This window comes from Sardina pilchardus, chromosome 17, assembly GCF_963854185.1.
Source record: "Sardina pilchardus chromosome 17, fSarPil1.1, whole genome shotgun sequence".
Classification (NCBI taxonomy): Eukaryota; Metazoa; Chordata; class Actinopteri; order Clupeiformes; family Clupeidae; genus Sardina; species Sardina pilchardus.
The window spans coordinates 11999275-12014937 of record NC_085010.1 but is presented as its reverse complement, the minus strand read 5'-3'; the positions used below and the strand labels follow the sequence as shown (position 1 = coordinate 12014937).

At 42.4% G+C, this 15663-nt stretch overlaps 1 protein-coding gene across 1 annotated transcript in view; it reads right to left on the bottom strand.

Annotated features, from left to right (window-relative positions):
- The window catches only part of c17h12orf56 (chromosome 17 C12orf56 homolog), a 27996-nt gene extending 12658 nt beyond the window's left edge, over positions 1–15338 (bottom strand). Inside the window, exons 1-3 of the mRNA XM_062517461.1 lie at positions 14896–15338; positions 9557–9746; positions 3337–3412 (exon numbers count right to left, since the gene is read on the bottom strand). Coding sequence (XP_062373445.1) covers positions 3337–3412; positions 9557–9746; positions 14896–15153 — 524 coding nt within the window. The 5' untranslated portion in view covers positions 15154–15338. The remainder of the gene's footprint in view (positions 1–3336; positions 3413–9556; positions 9747–14895) is intronic.
- Between the last annotated feature and the right edge of the window lie 325 nt (positions 15339–15663).

The window sequence follows — 15663 nt, the reverse complement described above, 5'->3', positions numbered from 1 at the left end:
TGTGTGTGTGAGAGAGGGAGAAAGTGAGAGAGAGTGTGGATGTCTTTTTAAATGAGTGTATGGATGTCTATCTGAATGCGTGTGTAAGGATGTGTGTTAGGAGGACAGTGCAGAACAGCACACACCATCATTCTCATTCTCTGGACACAGTAGCATTAAAAAATCATGTGAAACCCGAAGAAGCCTGATGCTATTCCTCTACCTCTCTCTCTCTAACACACACACAGAGAGAGAGAGAGAGAGAGAGAGAGAGAGAGAGAGAGTGATGTGCATCAATAAACCAGGGATATTTTCTTCTCTGAGTTTGTGAGTCAGAGCTCTGACTCAAAGTGCTGTTTTAGTGCAATTGTCTGAGCTCAAAGTGGCCTTGAATACAGCATTAAACGCCATGTTAAATGTCACGCCTCTGCTACCAGAATACCGGCATGCTGTCTATAACACACACTCAAGCATTATGTTTGGCTCCATGTTAGCCACCACAGGGAGCATAATGAGGGGTCTTCTAACTGTAATGGCATGTTAAATACAGCTGGTCACAGTGGAACTCTTGCTTGCCTTCAAACAAACACTGTTGACACACACACACACACACACACACACACACACACACACACACACACACACACACACACACACACACACACACACACACACACACACACACACACACACACACACACACACACACACACACACTATTTATCACTAATCAGTATATTAACCAATCATTTTGGCCATAATATATGACATTAATGGTAGTGGGGAGGATGAGCTTCTGTAGAAGTTGCCCTGATGGAATTTTACGAGAGCTGTTAACATCACTTGGATGGGCTTTAATGCTCCATATCCCCCACAGCAGCTTCATGTGTCACGCATCTGGACAGCAGCTGTACACAGAGGCTTGTTTACGGCAAACTCCAATCACGCAGAGAGAGAGAGAAATAATTTCTAATTATTTAAGTTTCCTTTCAAATCTAGGTTTCATTTACCTATTTTGAAAATAGTTCCTATAAGTTTCATTTGTTTTCACTCCACCCCGAACAGATATTGTATCTGTTTGTTTTGTAATATGTCAGCTTTGGCAACACTGCTTATTTGAGTCATGCCAATAAAGCTCCTTTGAATTTGAATTTGAGAAAGAGAGAGGAAGAGACAGAGAGAGGAAGAGAGAGTGAAAGAGAGAGAGAAAGAGAGAGAGAGGGAGAGAGACGAAAAAGGAACCACCTGGATAAATGTATGTTGCATACCATGTCTCTGTTGTCTGTGTCTTCTGAATGGAGCCTGGCAATAAAGTTGATGATGACTTTCTCTCTTTCTCTCTCTCTCTTTCTCTCTCTCTCTCTCTCTCTTTCAGACATTGTATTCATCACACACACACACACACACAAACACACACACACACACACACACACACACACACACACACACACACACACACACACACACACACACACACACACACACACACACAGACAAACCAGGTACACTATTAAAAATAGTGTAAAAACATTCCGCAGCTTCAGCATTCCTGGGCCCCTGTTCCATCTCCAGGACAACCCTCCCCCGCCGACGGTTACCGCTTCCTCCCACTGGGAGTCAAGGTGACAAGCAGCATCACTACAGAGACCACACCAGCGTCTTATACTGCAGCCATAAAGACAACATTACAGCCCTGTAAAGAGACGTGGGCCCCTCCGCCGCTGTGCAAAGGAGACAAGGAGCCACATCAACAGAGCTTTGAATCTTCCTTCTTCTGCACTTTGACTAGCACTTAAAACGTCTGCACTCTCATCTTGTTATTGTGGACTTGTTGTAGATCTGGACTGTTCTGGTATTAATTGCTACCTATGTGTTTCCTCTGTATCATACAGTAATTTCCTGTGTATTAGCCCCATTGTGCATAAGCCGCAGTGTTGAGTGTTTTATGCAAGTTAAAAAGAAACTAAACCATATTAATACCATATTTACTGCTCCCGTGTATTACAGTAACATCATAGCTGAAGAAAGTTTGCAAATGTATAAGCCGTGGCTAATAATTGGGAAAGTACAGTAACTTGAGTTTTATTCCTATTATTTTGGATAACAGCGTCTGCTAGCTAGACAAATAAATGTAAATGTAAAGAGCTGACTGTCAGCCACATCTGAACCAGAAGCAAGCCTGCACCAGCTGGCACCAGGGGGGACAGCCTATATAACAAGTTTTATAGGCCTGTGACCAGGTCTACAGAGCGTAGAGAGTGGCGGGGGAAACACTGCAAGGGAACTGTACAGATGTGGTACAGAAAGCAAGAGACACTTGAGTGTACACACACTGAAGCACTCACAGTGATGAATTTATCTATGCACAGACCTATGGATGTAAATCAGTCTGTAGTCAGGTAAGTGCACACACACACACACACACACACACACACACACACACACACACACACACACACACACACACACACACAGCCTCAGAAGTTACGAGGGACTGTGCCCCTGTCCATAAAACAACACAGCCAACAGCTCTGCCTGTGGCAAACACTGGTAAACCATTTGAGGCTGACAAGCGACTGACAACCTCAGAGAGACATCCTCCAATCTATGACAGCAGAGACTTCCACTGTTCTATCAGTGCCAAAAGGGAAGCAATTAAAAGCTTGTCCCTTCTCTTGTTCAAACACAAAGGAGCCTGCAGTGCCAACAGTAATCTGTGGTGTCTGGTGCTCTCTCTCTCTCTCTCTCTTTCATGCACGCACGCACAGACAATGACACGCACACGCACACATACACACACACACACACACACCTACAGAGACACAAACACACACACACAGGTCTGCGTAAGGACTTCAGACAGGCTTCCTGTCCGTGGCTGGAGCCGCGGGTCATTAGCGTGTTAGGCAACGGCGCTGATAACAGAGGAGCCATGGCAGCTGAGCCACATGACGTGGGCACTGTCACACTTTATATTGTGCCAGCCATGATGGATGGCAGCTAATGACTGTTAAAGCTGTTTGAGATAAGAGATAGCGCTTGTTTGTGTGAGCCCAGTGTGTGTGTGTGTGTGTGTGTGTGTGTGTCCGCGTCTGTGTGTGTGTGTCTTGAGTGATATGTATAGATTTGTGTGTATGTGTAAAATCTTTGTGTAGACATTGTGAAGGCTTGAAAGAGTTTGTGGAAATGTGTGTGTGGAGTGTGTGTGTGAGAGAGAGAGAGAGAGAGAGAGAGAGAGAGAGAGAGAGAGAGAGAGAGAGAGAGAGTATGTGTATGCGTGTGTGTGTGTATGCGTGTGTGTGTGTGTGTGTGTGTGTGTGTGTGTGTGTGTGTGTGTGTGCGTGCGTGCATCTGTACCTGGACGAAGAGGAGATTCTCCAGTCAGTAGTCTCAGGAGGAGCAGAGAGAGTGGACAAGAGCACTCCACCTATACCTGCCAGAGACGGAGGGATAAGAGAGAGGGATGGACAGAGAGAGAGATGGACAGAGAGAAGAGTGTAACATTAAAAATGGGACCACCTGAATATCTTTTCCTCTTTCTTTCTTTCTCTCTTTGTACCTGGGCATTCTATTCCTCCCATTATTCAGCCCCCCCCCCCCACACACACACACACACACAAACAAACATCCACAGACAGGCAGACAAACACACATTCCTTCTCCTCATTATGACCGCCGCTAGCATAGCGAAGCGGTCATATAGTTGTTGTCAAAGTTTTTTTTTTTTTTTTTTTTTTTTTTTTCCGTCATCGGTTCTGAATTTTGGTCAACGATTCCCAGGACATCGTAACACCGGGGCACATGAAACTTGGTGGGCATGTAGCCCCAGTAGACTTGTACGGAAAAATTTCGTTTCGTCCCCGGGGGTCACTCCCCCCCCGCGCGGCCCCCGCCCGAAGCCCAAAAATTGCAGTTTTTCCTACATAACTGCCTGAACCGTGGCACCGAGGATGACAAATTTTTTATGGTATGTTGGTCTCAAGAGCTCGCATCAACTTAGCTTATAACCAGTAATTTGTGATTTGCACCCCCATGGTAAAAATTGAAAATGTAATGTAATATTGCTTTAATTGCCCCTATCTTCAGATGAGATGCTATGAACTGCACCAACTTTCATGTGTGTGATTAACCTGACACCCTCTGGGAGTATGCCAAGTTTTGTGGAATTTCATCCATGGGGGGCTATAATAAATGTATTTATGTGTGCATTTAGTGAATGGTCCCTCAAGGGGCTGTTCTACACTGAAGCCTTGGATGGCCCGTGCCCCATGTAGCTGTGTCACTGGCCACCCCAGTGGCTACCCTGTGGTTACCAAATAAAACAATTATGTATTTATTACGATTTTATACGAGAACGTCAAAAGCAGAACTAATGCAACAACGTTAAAACACTGCAGCCTGCTGCCACTGGTGTGTGGCGCTGGCGCTGCTGAGTGAATGATAGATCAGATCAGATAGAAGAAGACAAACGAAGAAGATGGAGTTGTGATTTCTCGATTTCTCAGTTCCGAATGGCGGCCATATTGGAATTTTCGTTACTGTCGCTAGTTTCACACTACTTGATTTCTCATGTTGCAGTAAGCTAAACGATTTCATCTCTTACGTGACTTGTTGTTCTTGCACGTAACTGTGTAACCGTCAGACTTATAAAGAAGTTGGTAAATGTCTTTACGTTTAGAAACGTAATCAAGCAAAGCCTACAATGTCAGTAGGCCTGCTACTCAAACCACCAGTCGCAGGCTTAGGACTAGGTAAGTAAAACATCCCTTCTCTATATCTCTACTATTTTCATTTTAAAAACTGTATTTAAAGCGAACGCCTGTTTCCAAAATGTATTTATAGAGTCTGTACATGTGGTCCCTAGCTTGGTTTGCCCGAAAATTAAGTGGAAATATCCTTTAGAAGTGTTTACTTTAGGCGCTAGTTAGCATGTAACAGCATCTGAATTAATGAACTGGCATGGTGCATTTATACCTGAATCTCTTTCTCTTTCAAGTAATTTAAATAAAAACCGGACCTCATGGTTAGTATTTATAGAGTCTGTACAACCGGACCTCATGGTTAGTATTTATAGAGTCTGTACATGTGGTCCCTAGCTTGGTTTGTCTGAAAATTAAGTGGAAATATCCTTTAGTAGTGTTTGTACTCTAGGCACCAGTTAGCGTAACAGCATGTGAATGAATGAACTAGCCACTAGCATGGTGCATTTATACCTGACGATCTCTTTCAAGTTATTTGAATAAAAAACTGACATCATGGTTAGTATTTATAGAGTCTGTACATGTGGTCCCTAGCCTGGTTTGTCTGAGAATTAAGTAGAAATATCCTTTGGAAGTGTTTGTACTCTAGGCGCTAGTTAGCATGTAACAGCATCTGAATGAATTAACTGGCCACTACTGTATGGTGCATTTATTACCTGACGATCTCTTTCAAGTCATTTAAATAAAAAAAATGATATCATGGTTAATATTTGTAGAGTCTGTACATGTGGTCCATTGCTTGGTTTGTCTGAAAATAAGTGGAAATATCCTTTAGAAGTGTTTGTACTTTAGTTAGCATGTGCCAGGTGTCATACCATTGCAGTAATCATCTCACTAAACCAATCTGTTCAACAGAGTTTGCCAGTCAGACCACTACACCTTTGCCAGCACCACCACCCAGCAAGCTTCATCAACTCCAGCCATGCCGGTAAATACAGTGCCTATTGACAGCCTACACACCCCTGTTCAAATGCCAGTAGCTTTGTTCATTGTTAAATCCTGTTGTTCTGTGTTATTGTGTTTTGGAAAGGTATTGCATTACATTACTCTTCACCTTTTGCTTTTGTAGGCTAGTAGAAAACATGTTGATGGTAGTGAAAAGGTAGTAAATTCAGCTCAATTTTGCTATTTTGGGAGGAAACACCACCAAAGATGCTGTTTAAGAGGATGCTGGGCCGGGCTTTGAGGAGGTCCCTGGCGCTCCAAATTAATTAGACTGGTGCAGCAGGAAAGGTGGCTTTTAAGTCCTTACATCTGAAGAGTGTGTTGCATAATATCATTATTAAAAATAATTTTAATAAATTGTTTAAGCATGTACAATAAATAAAGCATGTAAATGAGCATGTAAAATAAATAAACAAAAGCATGTAAAATAAATAAATAAACAAAATGTATTGAACCTAATACTATGTGTGGTGAGTCTGTGTGATAGTTGCTGAGGATAAATGTTTTTATATTGGATTATTAAATTACAGAATACATTTATAGGTTTCTCATCAGCAGGCACTGTCTTCACCTTAGTAAATTTGGTAACTTTGGTAAGCCCTGTAAATAATTGTAAATTGTTCTGATTGAGGGCAAATGGAAAGTGTTATAATGTATTATTGCTATTTTAGTACATCATTTTCATTATTATGGCCATAAATAAGGCCAATTAGAAGCTGGTGGGTAGTAAGCGGCAAAAGGGTGGCCCTTTATCTGGAGCCACCTCTGAGCCGCCGGTGGACCGCCAGAGAACTGATGAGCAAAACTCCAGCGGGCCACTGGTGGGTACCCGCGTTGGACCGCCAACTCTGCCGCTGGTTTGTAACAGTAATTTTAGCATTGCCCATGGTGGATTAAATGATTGCAAAATATTTATTGAGGTGAGTTTAACAAGTGTAATTTCATTGGCATATAATTCAGGCCTAAAGTAGATGGCTAAATGGCTACAATAGAAGGATACACGAAAAGCCCAAACTACCAAAATCTTCATATTTTATTACCACAGTTTCTATCTATAGGCCTCTCTTATTTGGTATACTGACTAGACATTATTGAACAAACAGAGGCTATTCATCTGTATTTCAGTATCTCAGTATCTCAGTAGGTTAAAGTATTTTTAGATACCTCCCTGAAATTACTTTTTGCAGGTTGTGATGTCTTCTATATATTGTTGACGTTACTGTCAAAATGGCGTAACTGTTAAATTCCAATATAGTGAGTAGGCTATTGGCAAAACCGATTTCCATTTTTATGTTGAGCCGGCAGGGGGCTCAGTTTAAAAAGTAACCAAGTTCACACACACACATATCAACAGATTCACAAGCACAGATAAACACACTTCCACGGATTCCACACACACACACGCACACATGCACATTCACACACACTCAGACAGACACACACACATCTTTATACAAGCAAACTCACACATGCACACACTCATATACACATGAGCTGCAAGAGAAGGAGATATATACATACAGTATATTGCACAAATCGGAGATACAGGAAAGTTGACAAGCGTAATTCGTTTTGGAGAGAATGTGCAGAACTGAGCGGCGGTCATATTGTGTACCGCTATGTGGTGCATCTAGTTTCTTTCAGAACACTCCCTAAATCCCTTACTAGAAGCACCCTCCTCACAGAAACATACTCTTCATAGAAACACAGTCCTCACAGAAACACACTCCTTATCAAAACACACTCTTCATAAAAACACTCTCCTCACAGAAACACACTCCTCATCAAAACATTCTCCTCACAGAAACACACTCTTCTTTTGAAACACACTCTTCATCCCCAACCTGGGAATCTGAGACCTCTTCACTTCACACAGTCTGGCCCCACACAGTACTCCCACTGGGGTGTCCGATAACTTCCCTTCGGCCACCTAAAACCCTGCCGGCCACCTGGGACCTACATACAGCCTACTCTACACCAGTCCTCTCTGCAAGTATACAGTAGCTATATAGATACACCTGTAGCCCCCCACCTGGGACCTTCATATAGCCTATACTCTACACCAGTCCTCTCTGCAAGTATACAGTAGCTATATAGATACACCTATAGCCCCCCACCTGGGACCTTCATATAGCCTATACTCTACACCAGTCCTCTCTGCAAGTATAGCTATATAGACACACCTGTAGCCCCCCACCTGGGACCTACATATAGTCTATACTCTACACCAGCTCTCTCTGACAGGCATCATACTATAGATATACTGCACCTGTAGCTCCACACCTGAGACCTACTGTACATACAGTACACTCTTAAAATATGAATGTGTTGAAAACAACATTAGGGACAACATAGTTTGTGTTGTTTCCAACACATTGCTTTTGTTATTTGTTAAACAATATCTGCTTTAACACATCCCTGTATCGTGTTGTTTTGAGGGTGCATACTCCACACCAGTGCTCTCTGACAGGTAAAGCTTGTGAGCTACCAGTAGCTCCCCACCTGTTGCTGAGTAGCTCTCCAACAATGTTCAAGGAAAATTTGTACAGGAAATCGCCAAAACCACACTGAAGAAGAGCTCTGGCCTGAAGCGCCAGAGCCTTTGTTTTTTTTTTTAAATAAATGCCTGCGAGTGCTATATCCTTTACTCATAAAGTTTACAAAGAAGATTTTTCATCAATGTGATAACAGTCACTTGGTAAATAAAATTTACAGTCCACAAACCGAGAAGGCAAGGGAGTTGAAAAGAGCCTTAAGAATGAACATTTATTCAGCATAAAACACCAGTAGCTCTCAACAATTAATTTTGTCAAACATACAACTCCATAGTGTCACATACTGTACATTCAAGTTCTTCCACTGCTGGCATATGGATTGAACACAACACACACACCCTCTTCAAAGGAGCACGTAAGGAGAATGTTGAACCTGTCGGAAATAGCCTTGTCTGCGCCTGTGCTGCCATACATAGTCTGGGTGATTTAACAGTGCCTGATCCTCACACTCCACTAAGCTGCTTTTCTATGCTGAGCTATATGTATGCACGCGGATGCACAGGCACGCATGTACTGCACACACACACGCGCGCACACACACACACACACACACACACACACACACACACACTTACCAACTTATAAATAAATCTACACAATATCGCAAAAATACATGCTGTTGGCATTCATTAATGCAGACTCTATCTCTCTCACACACACACAAACCCCCTCCCCACACATACACACACACACACACACACACACACACACACACACACACACACACACATACCACAGAGCGGAGAGTATCTCTAAGGTAATAGTCAAGCGCATCCAGATAAGCCTGTACCTCTTGACTTGACTTGACAGAGCAACATGCTGTTACATGTAACAAGATCTCCACAGCTTATTACACTGCGCTGGGCATGCACAGGGAACATACATTTGGCCAGCTTGGAGTTCAGAACTTGAACAGTTACTCAAGCATCAAGCCCTACCTAATCAGATGTCTTTTTTATCAGATGCATTGGAAAGTTATTTATAAGTTAACAATTACTTGCTAAACTTAACAATTAATTACTAAAATAATAAATTTTGTTAAAAAATTCAGCCTTTTTTATGACTGAATTGCCAAGTTACCTAACATCACTTCCACCATGGAGACTGGTTGTGTGTTCTAATAAGTCTGGCTATATCAACCAACACATACAAATTCATTAATTTGCTTTTAATTGAATACATATTACAAAAGTACAAAACTAAATATAATATTTTACGAGTATTTTAATTGAACATTGACCAATTTATCTGATAAGTGCACTCTGCACAGTGTATACACCACGTCTCTGATAATGGGTTTGTGTTGGCGTAGCCTACCTTCCATAGAGGGGGAGAGGCTCCATGGCTGTTGTTGAGATGGGGCTCTGGCCGACTCTGGATTGGTCGCCCTCCGTCCCCGGAGCCTAAGGCCTTTCTTCCCAGCATGCTTTGTGGTTCTGAAAACGACGCGGATGTGCTGCGAGCGCTCCCGTTCCCGGCCACTGAGGAAGTCTGGAAAGTCATTCACCTTTCGGGAGAACGGATGGATGGAACACAAACCATTTAGAACACAGTGAGATGAGGGAACGCCATAAACCAAGTAACCATAGGGACCCAGATTCCATTCCGACCCATGGTCACTTCCTGATTCCACCTCCCACTTTTTAAAGTTACCATCAAAGATCCTTTTCAACCGTCTCCGTTACCATTCAAAGGAGCATTGATATGGAACAGTGATTAAACTCTTTCTACCAGATGTACCTCAGAGGTGTCCTGATACAGAATGAATAGTCCCTTTACCACCCTATCAGAAAAGAGTATTCTTTCCTCTGGGGATTAAGCCATTGAAAAACATAATATATTATCATTGATATACATAGTTGATAAACAGCATATATTCAATAGTTTGAATAGTACAGTTATTCAAATACTACTTGCTATACTTGTCCTTGGCCCTGTGTCTATGGCGACAAACGGGCCAATAGCAGGAAGTGATGAATGTGATGGAACACACTGTTCTTCTGCACAGATGTGCTGTCACTTTCTGGAAATGGGGCTTTCCCTGGATTCCACCAGTCTCTCATGTGCTACACACACACACACACACACACACACACACACACACACACACAATGATGATTCTGTAGACTGGATCCATTTTAGAATATATAATTCCGAAAACGTTTAATAGGTTATTTTAGGTCACCAAGCGTGAACAAATAATTGCAGAATAACAAATGTCCATTCTAAGCATGGGATCCTCCCCATCCCAATCCTCTGCTTCATCATCCCTCTGTTGGCATAGAAGGGACCATGGGAAGGGAGAGAGGCTGCACTTTGTATAAATTAATTTAATTGTGATTTCAGTGCAATAAAATTAACTTATGCAAAGAGTAGCCTTTTCTATCGTCTTTCATTTAGTCACAGTCCAACTCTAATTCGGTGTGAGTGAAGTGAAGCCCTGCTCCTACCCATGTGTATCCCCATCTGTTGGCATGACGTCAACAATGACGACCCATCCTTGTCTTAGTCCAACTCAGACTACGTCAGGCATGGGCCGCTGAATGGCATGTGAGTTGGGTTAGGTAAGACTCAGACTTAATCCACCCATCTGGAGAAAGGAACTCCTGAGGAACTTTCACTGATCTCAGTGGAAACTAATAAGGCAGTGTACACCATACTCTTGTACTTACATTACCTCAAAGCCTCTAAAGAGTTTATTTAAGTTTCATTTTTGCCTTCTATATACTTTCTAATTCCTGTAGTTTTTTTGCTATTTAAAGGCACCTTTCCAATATTCTTGCCAAAGATTAAAGGGTCTTATTTGTATTGTTTTTAGAAGTTTCCATTTTGATATGTGTATTTATTTTATATCTATAAACTAAAGCATTTTGTAACTTTGTTTAGAAAAGAGCTCCATAAATGAAGATGATTATTATTATTCACAACAGATATAGCCTATCTGGTATATCAGGTGATATCATAACAGCAGTCATGTGCTTGTAACCTAGCAGTACCAATAAAAGCATTTGTGTAATTTGTCACGTTGGAGAAAGCATCTGTAAGATCGGGATGCTGTGGCTGAACTGGCTACAGCACCGAACCACATTCGGGGAATGAGGGAAATGACTGGCTCCCTCAGACAGGCTGAACCACTGAGAGATTTTTGTCCTCCTGTGCACCATGCACATTCTTGGGCATGAGTGGAATTCCAGACCCAGAAACAATACCAGTCTGTGTGTGAGAGAGAAAGATGTAGCTAAGACGTCATAACCCTTTAGACACTGTGGCAGTTATGGTTGACAGGAAATACACAACATTAACATGTCATCTATATAAAAACATTTCTGTACAATACCAGGATGGTGGAAGTTCCTGGAAGAGTGTGATCAGCAAGGACCAGATGTTGGGAAACACCCAAACAACAAAATTGATTTAGTTTAAAATTAAGTTCCATCTTCTTTTTGATCCTGTCTACTCTACATTTTATATAGTTTAGGCCTACTTGCTTTTCCTTCCTCTAAAGGCTACTACCAAGATGTTTCTCAAGACAGTGTGTCTCTTATTATGTGCTTTTGTCCATAGCATAGCCTCTGGCCATTTCATAGAATGACTGGAATTCTAGGCCCAGTTACAATATCAGCCTGTCTGAGAGAGCCAGTCATTTTCCCCTGTAGGCACTGCGGTTGCTTGACTGTATAACACTAACAGGCAACAATGATGGTGATGGCTTCCTTTAAGCAAGGACACACAGCAGAAAGCCACAGCAACCGACTTCAGCAACCAAACCATCCGAACAAGACCATGTCATCATTTTTTTGATAATTTGAGCTCAGGGGATTGCTTTGTGTCTAGGCATATCATCTTTTGCATGCGTCATCCTTTGGATATTTTTAAGAAAGTGAATGACCTCTGATTATCTCATAGAATAACTGGAATTCCAGGCCCTGATAAAACGCCATCCAGACAGCCAGTCTGTCCGTCAGTACAAGACCAAGCCTGTCCAGAATCCTGTGACATCATCTCCTTTAGGCACTGATGTAGGAAGCACAAGCCAAACGTTCTAGCGGAGCTCTCTTGGCATTTACACGAGTAAACAAGCTATCAGACAACCAGACACACACACACACACACACACACACACACACACACACACACACTGCAGTGGATGAATTCTGGAAGCAGTAAACAAGAAATACACTTGCTTTAGAATTTCCTAACATGTTACATGTAGTCCTTAATAGCACCATGACAGGCAGTGGCCTACATGAGACGCCATCTTCGTAACCAGCACTTTTTCAAACCAAAATATTGTCCATCGTAGGTCACTGTCGTCATAGCGCTAAATAAGTGTAGCCTCAATAATGTGTTTCTTCTGCTGTGATAAATAAGACAAGCTGTAGACTGATGAGGTCTCATTCATTTAATCCATGTTGTGGGAGAGGTGTCCTGGGTTATTTCTTGGGTGACTGTTAGTAAGACGGGACGATTTGGTTAAAGTAACGGATCACGATATTGCGATTTGATCGGCGATGTCATTTTTAAAAGCAAAGCTTCGGTTCAATACTTCACTTGAAGGAGTTCCTCTGATTGGTGAGCGTGCCTAGTGCATGAGAAGCACAGCACTCCTGTCAGATGAAGTCTGTCACAATAGGAGGATGACATATAAAACAAAATAAATATAAAATATAAAAATCCTAAATGTGACAAGAGTGCTGGAGTTAACATCCTACCAGCAAACACAGAACATGGCTTATTTAGTTCGGAGAGGACTGGTGTTTAAAGGTGTAGTGCTGAACACACATCCATTTTGCTGGTCTGTACAATCCCAAGTTCAGAAAACTGTGTGTTGTTCATATCATCAAAATGAACCAGACTAATGCTTCATGTGGACTCGGGCCCAGATCAAATGTGTGTGTGAGTGTGACTACACCCTACGAGAAGGAGTGCTCCATGAGAGGCTACAGGAAGGGTTTATTTCCAACTGGTGAAGTGCACTGCTAGTTCTCAGTGATGTTTATGGATTAGCATTTCTCTCCATTTCCACCTCAATACCCTCCACATCTTCCACATTACAAATGTGCACTATGAATTGAACTATATCATGAGCTTGCCGGAGCCTCAAGTTGATATACTTCAAACTGACATAATATAATATTAATATAACAAGTTTACGGACAAACTGCCCAAAGGGCTGGATACTGGCAGTTGTGCACCAGCTCTCAATTTTATTTTATTCTATTGCCGCTATATGATTGAATTGTTTTGTTTTGTTGTGTGTGTGTGTGTGTGTGTGTGCGTGCGTGCGTGCGTGTGCGTGCGTGTGTGTGTGTGTGTGTGAGAACATTGCATCAGAGTGAAAACTATTTGGGTGGGGTGATGTGTCCAGGGAGCAGAATAAGGCGTAGGCCATACACGGCTGAAGCCCATCAAAACAGTGTGTGTGTGTGTGTGTGTGTGTGTGTGTGTGTGTGTGTGTGTGTGTGTGTGAATACCATTTGCATTAACTTTGAAATCAAGTTGGACTTCACTATGGATTCAGACCAAAAACAAGAATGTAGGCTTACATCACTTCAGACAATTTGTTAAAGGAAAAGGGAAGAGCCAGTAGGAAGTTCATAGTCTTCTAGGCATGGCAGGGAATTCCTATAGTCGATCATCAATACACTGGTTAGTCAGTATAATGCAACAGGCACTGGGGACTGAAATTCCTTCAATTCAAAATCTACTGTACCCCAGGCCTACATTTTTAGACATAACTGTTTTGTTTGAAACTCATTATAAGTATAGTAATTAATAGCCAGAGGAAATAAATGAAAACGCACAAAAAACGAATGTGTGAACAACAATGCATCTATTATTACATCTCTCTGGATGTCTCTATGAGTGTACGTTTCCTCTTTGGGAGCTTTCCAAATCACTGGCAAAGGTTACAAAAGCCACCTGCCATGCTGGCTCCCTAATTGAGTTTGACGCACCGGGATCACAAAGCACGTTCGGCACTATAATTAGCGAGGCCCGTCTGGGAGGCGGAAGAGGACAGTTTACATCGCCGTGGGTTACACAAGTCCTGACCTTTACAGAGACATGGCTCTCAGTCAAGCAAGGGAGATGAATTAAGCTGATGCGAAGTCTGAGGGAATACTGTTGCTTTTGATCTTTTTATAAGTGTGCACATGGGTTTGTGTCTGTCTGACTGATGACTGAGAATCACACCTGACCACACACACACACACACACACACACACACACACACACACACACACACACACACACACACACACACACACACTAGATTTCACTTTTTGAAGACAAATGGGAGGAGAGGGACAATTGCACAAAGGCTGCACGCACGCACACACACACACACACACACACACACACACACACACACACACACACACACACACACACACACACACACACACACACACACACACACACACAGTTGCACTTTCAGAAATTCTGAACACTGCAGTTTCTCTGAGTTTAATTTTGACACCCGTGATATATTACTTGATTACATGCATGCTTACAGTATGACAACTGTTTAATGACTTATTCTTGTCAAAGGATGTCAATTGTCGTATTGTCGATGTCGTAACTCACTTTGCATATAAAAGTCTGCTTAATAAAGTAAGCAAAACCCATAATGATATCCGTCATAAAAAACTTACCAACTCAACGTCAGTAATGTCTCTGAAACAGACCGCCTGTTGGATGGTGCGCGGTGGATACTCCGTCAGGTAGATGCTGTCATCACTCAACACTACGTGCATAAACACCTTGTTGATGGATTCCGAGACCACAACGCAAGGTTCATAGGCACGAATCCGCTCGTAAACATCGCGTTCGGTGTTTCTCTTCAGAAAAGAGTCCAGTTTCACGTTGCGTCTGCAAAGTAAACCATCGGCTCTGGCCATGTCAAGCAGCATATCCCGAGAAAGCTACACCTGCCTCCTCTTCAGTGAGTTGCGCTGGCTATACGGCGAAGTACCACTTTCTGACTTTAAGGCACTTCTTCAGTTTTCACATTTTCCCTGGTTATCAGGACACCTGCATCTACTTTTTCTTACGTTTTCAAATAAAGTTACACTCATGATTATCCTGTAAGTCGGGAGTTGAGACTCGACCAGCTCTCTCAAGTGGGAGAGCGGTTCAGGCAAGCGTGACAAGCGATGACTTGAGACAGCCTCCCTCCGTCGTATGACGCCATAGGATGCACACCGTGCCAGGTCTGAGAGAATTGGCTAGGTGAGCATGTCTCTCCATAAGAAGTGAGTAGTAAGTAGGCCACTATGTTCGAAACTAAAAGAAGTCACTTCACATCGCCTCAATATGTCCAAATTATATCCCTGGATGTTTATGTCCAAATTATATTCCTGGATGCTGATTTTCGTAGGACAACACCTCAAAAATGTACGATTTAGTCACTTCTTAAATGG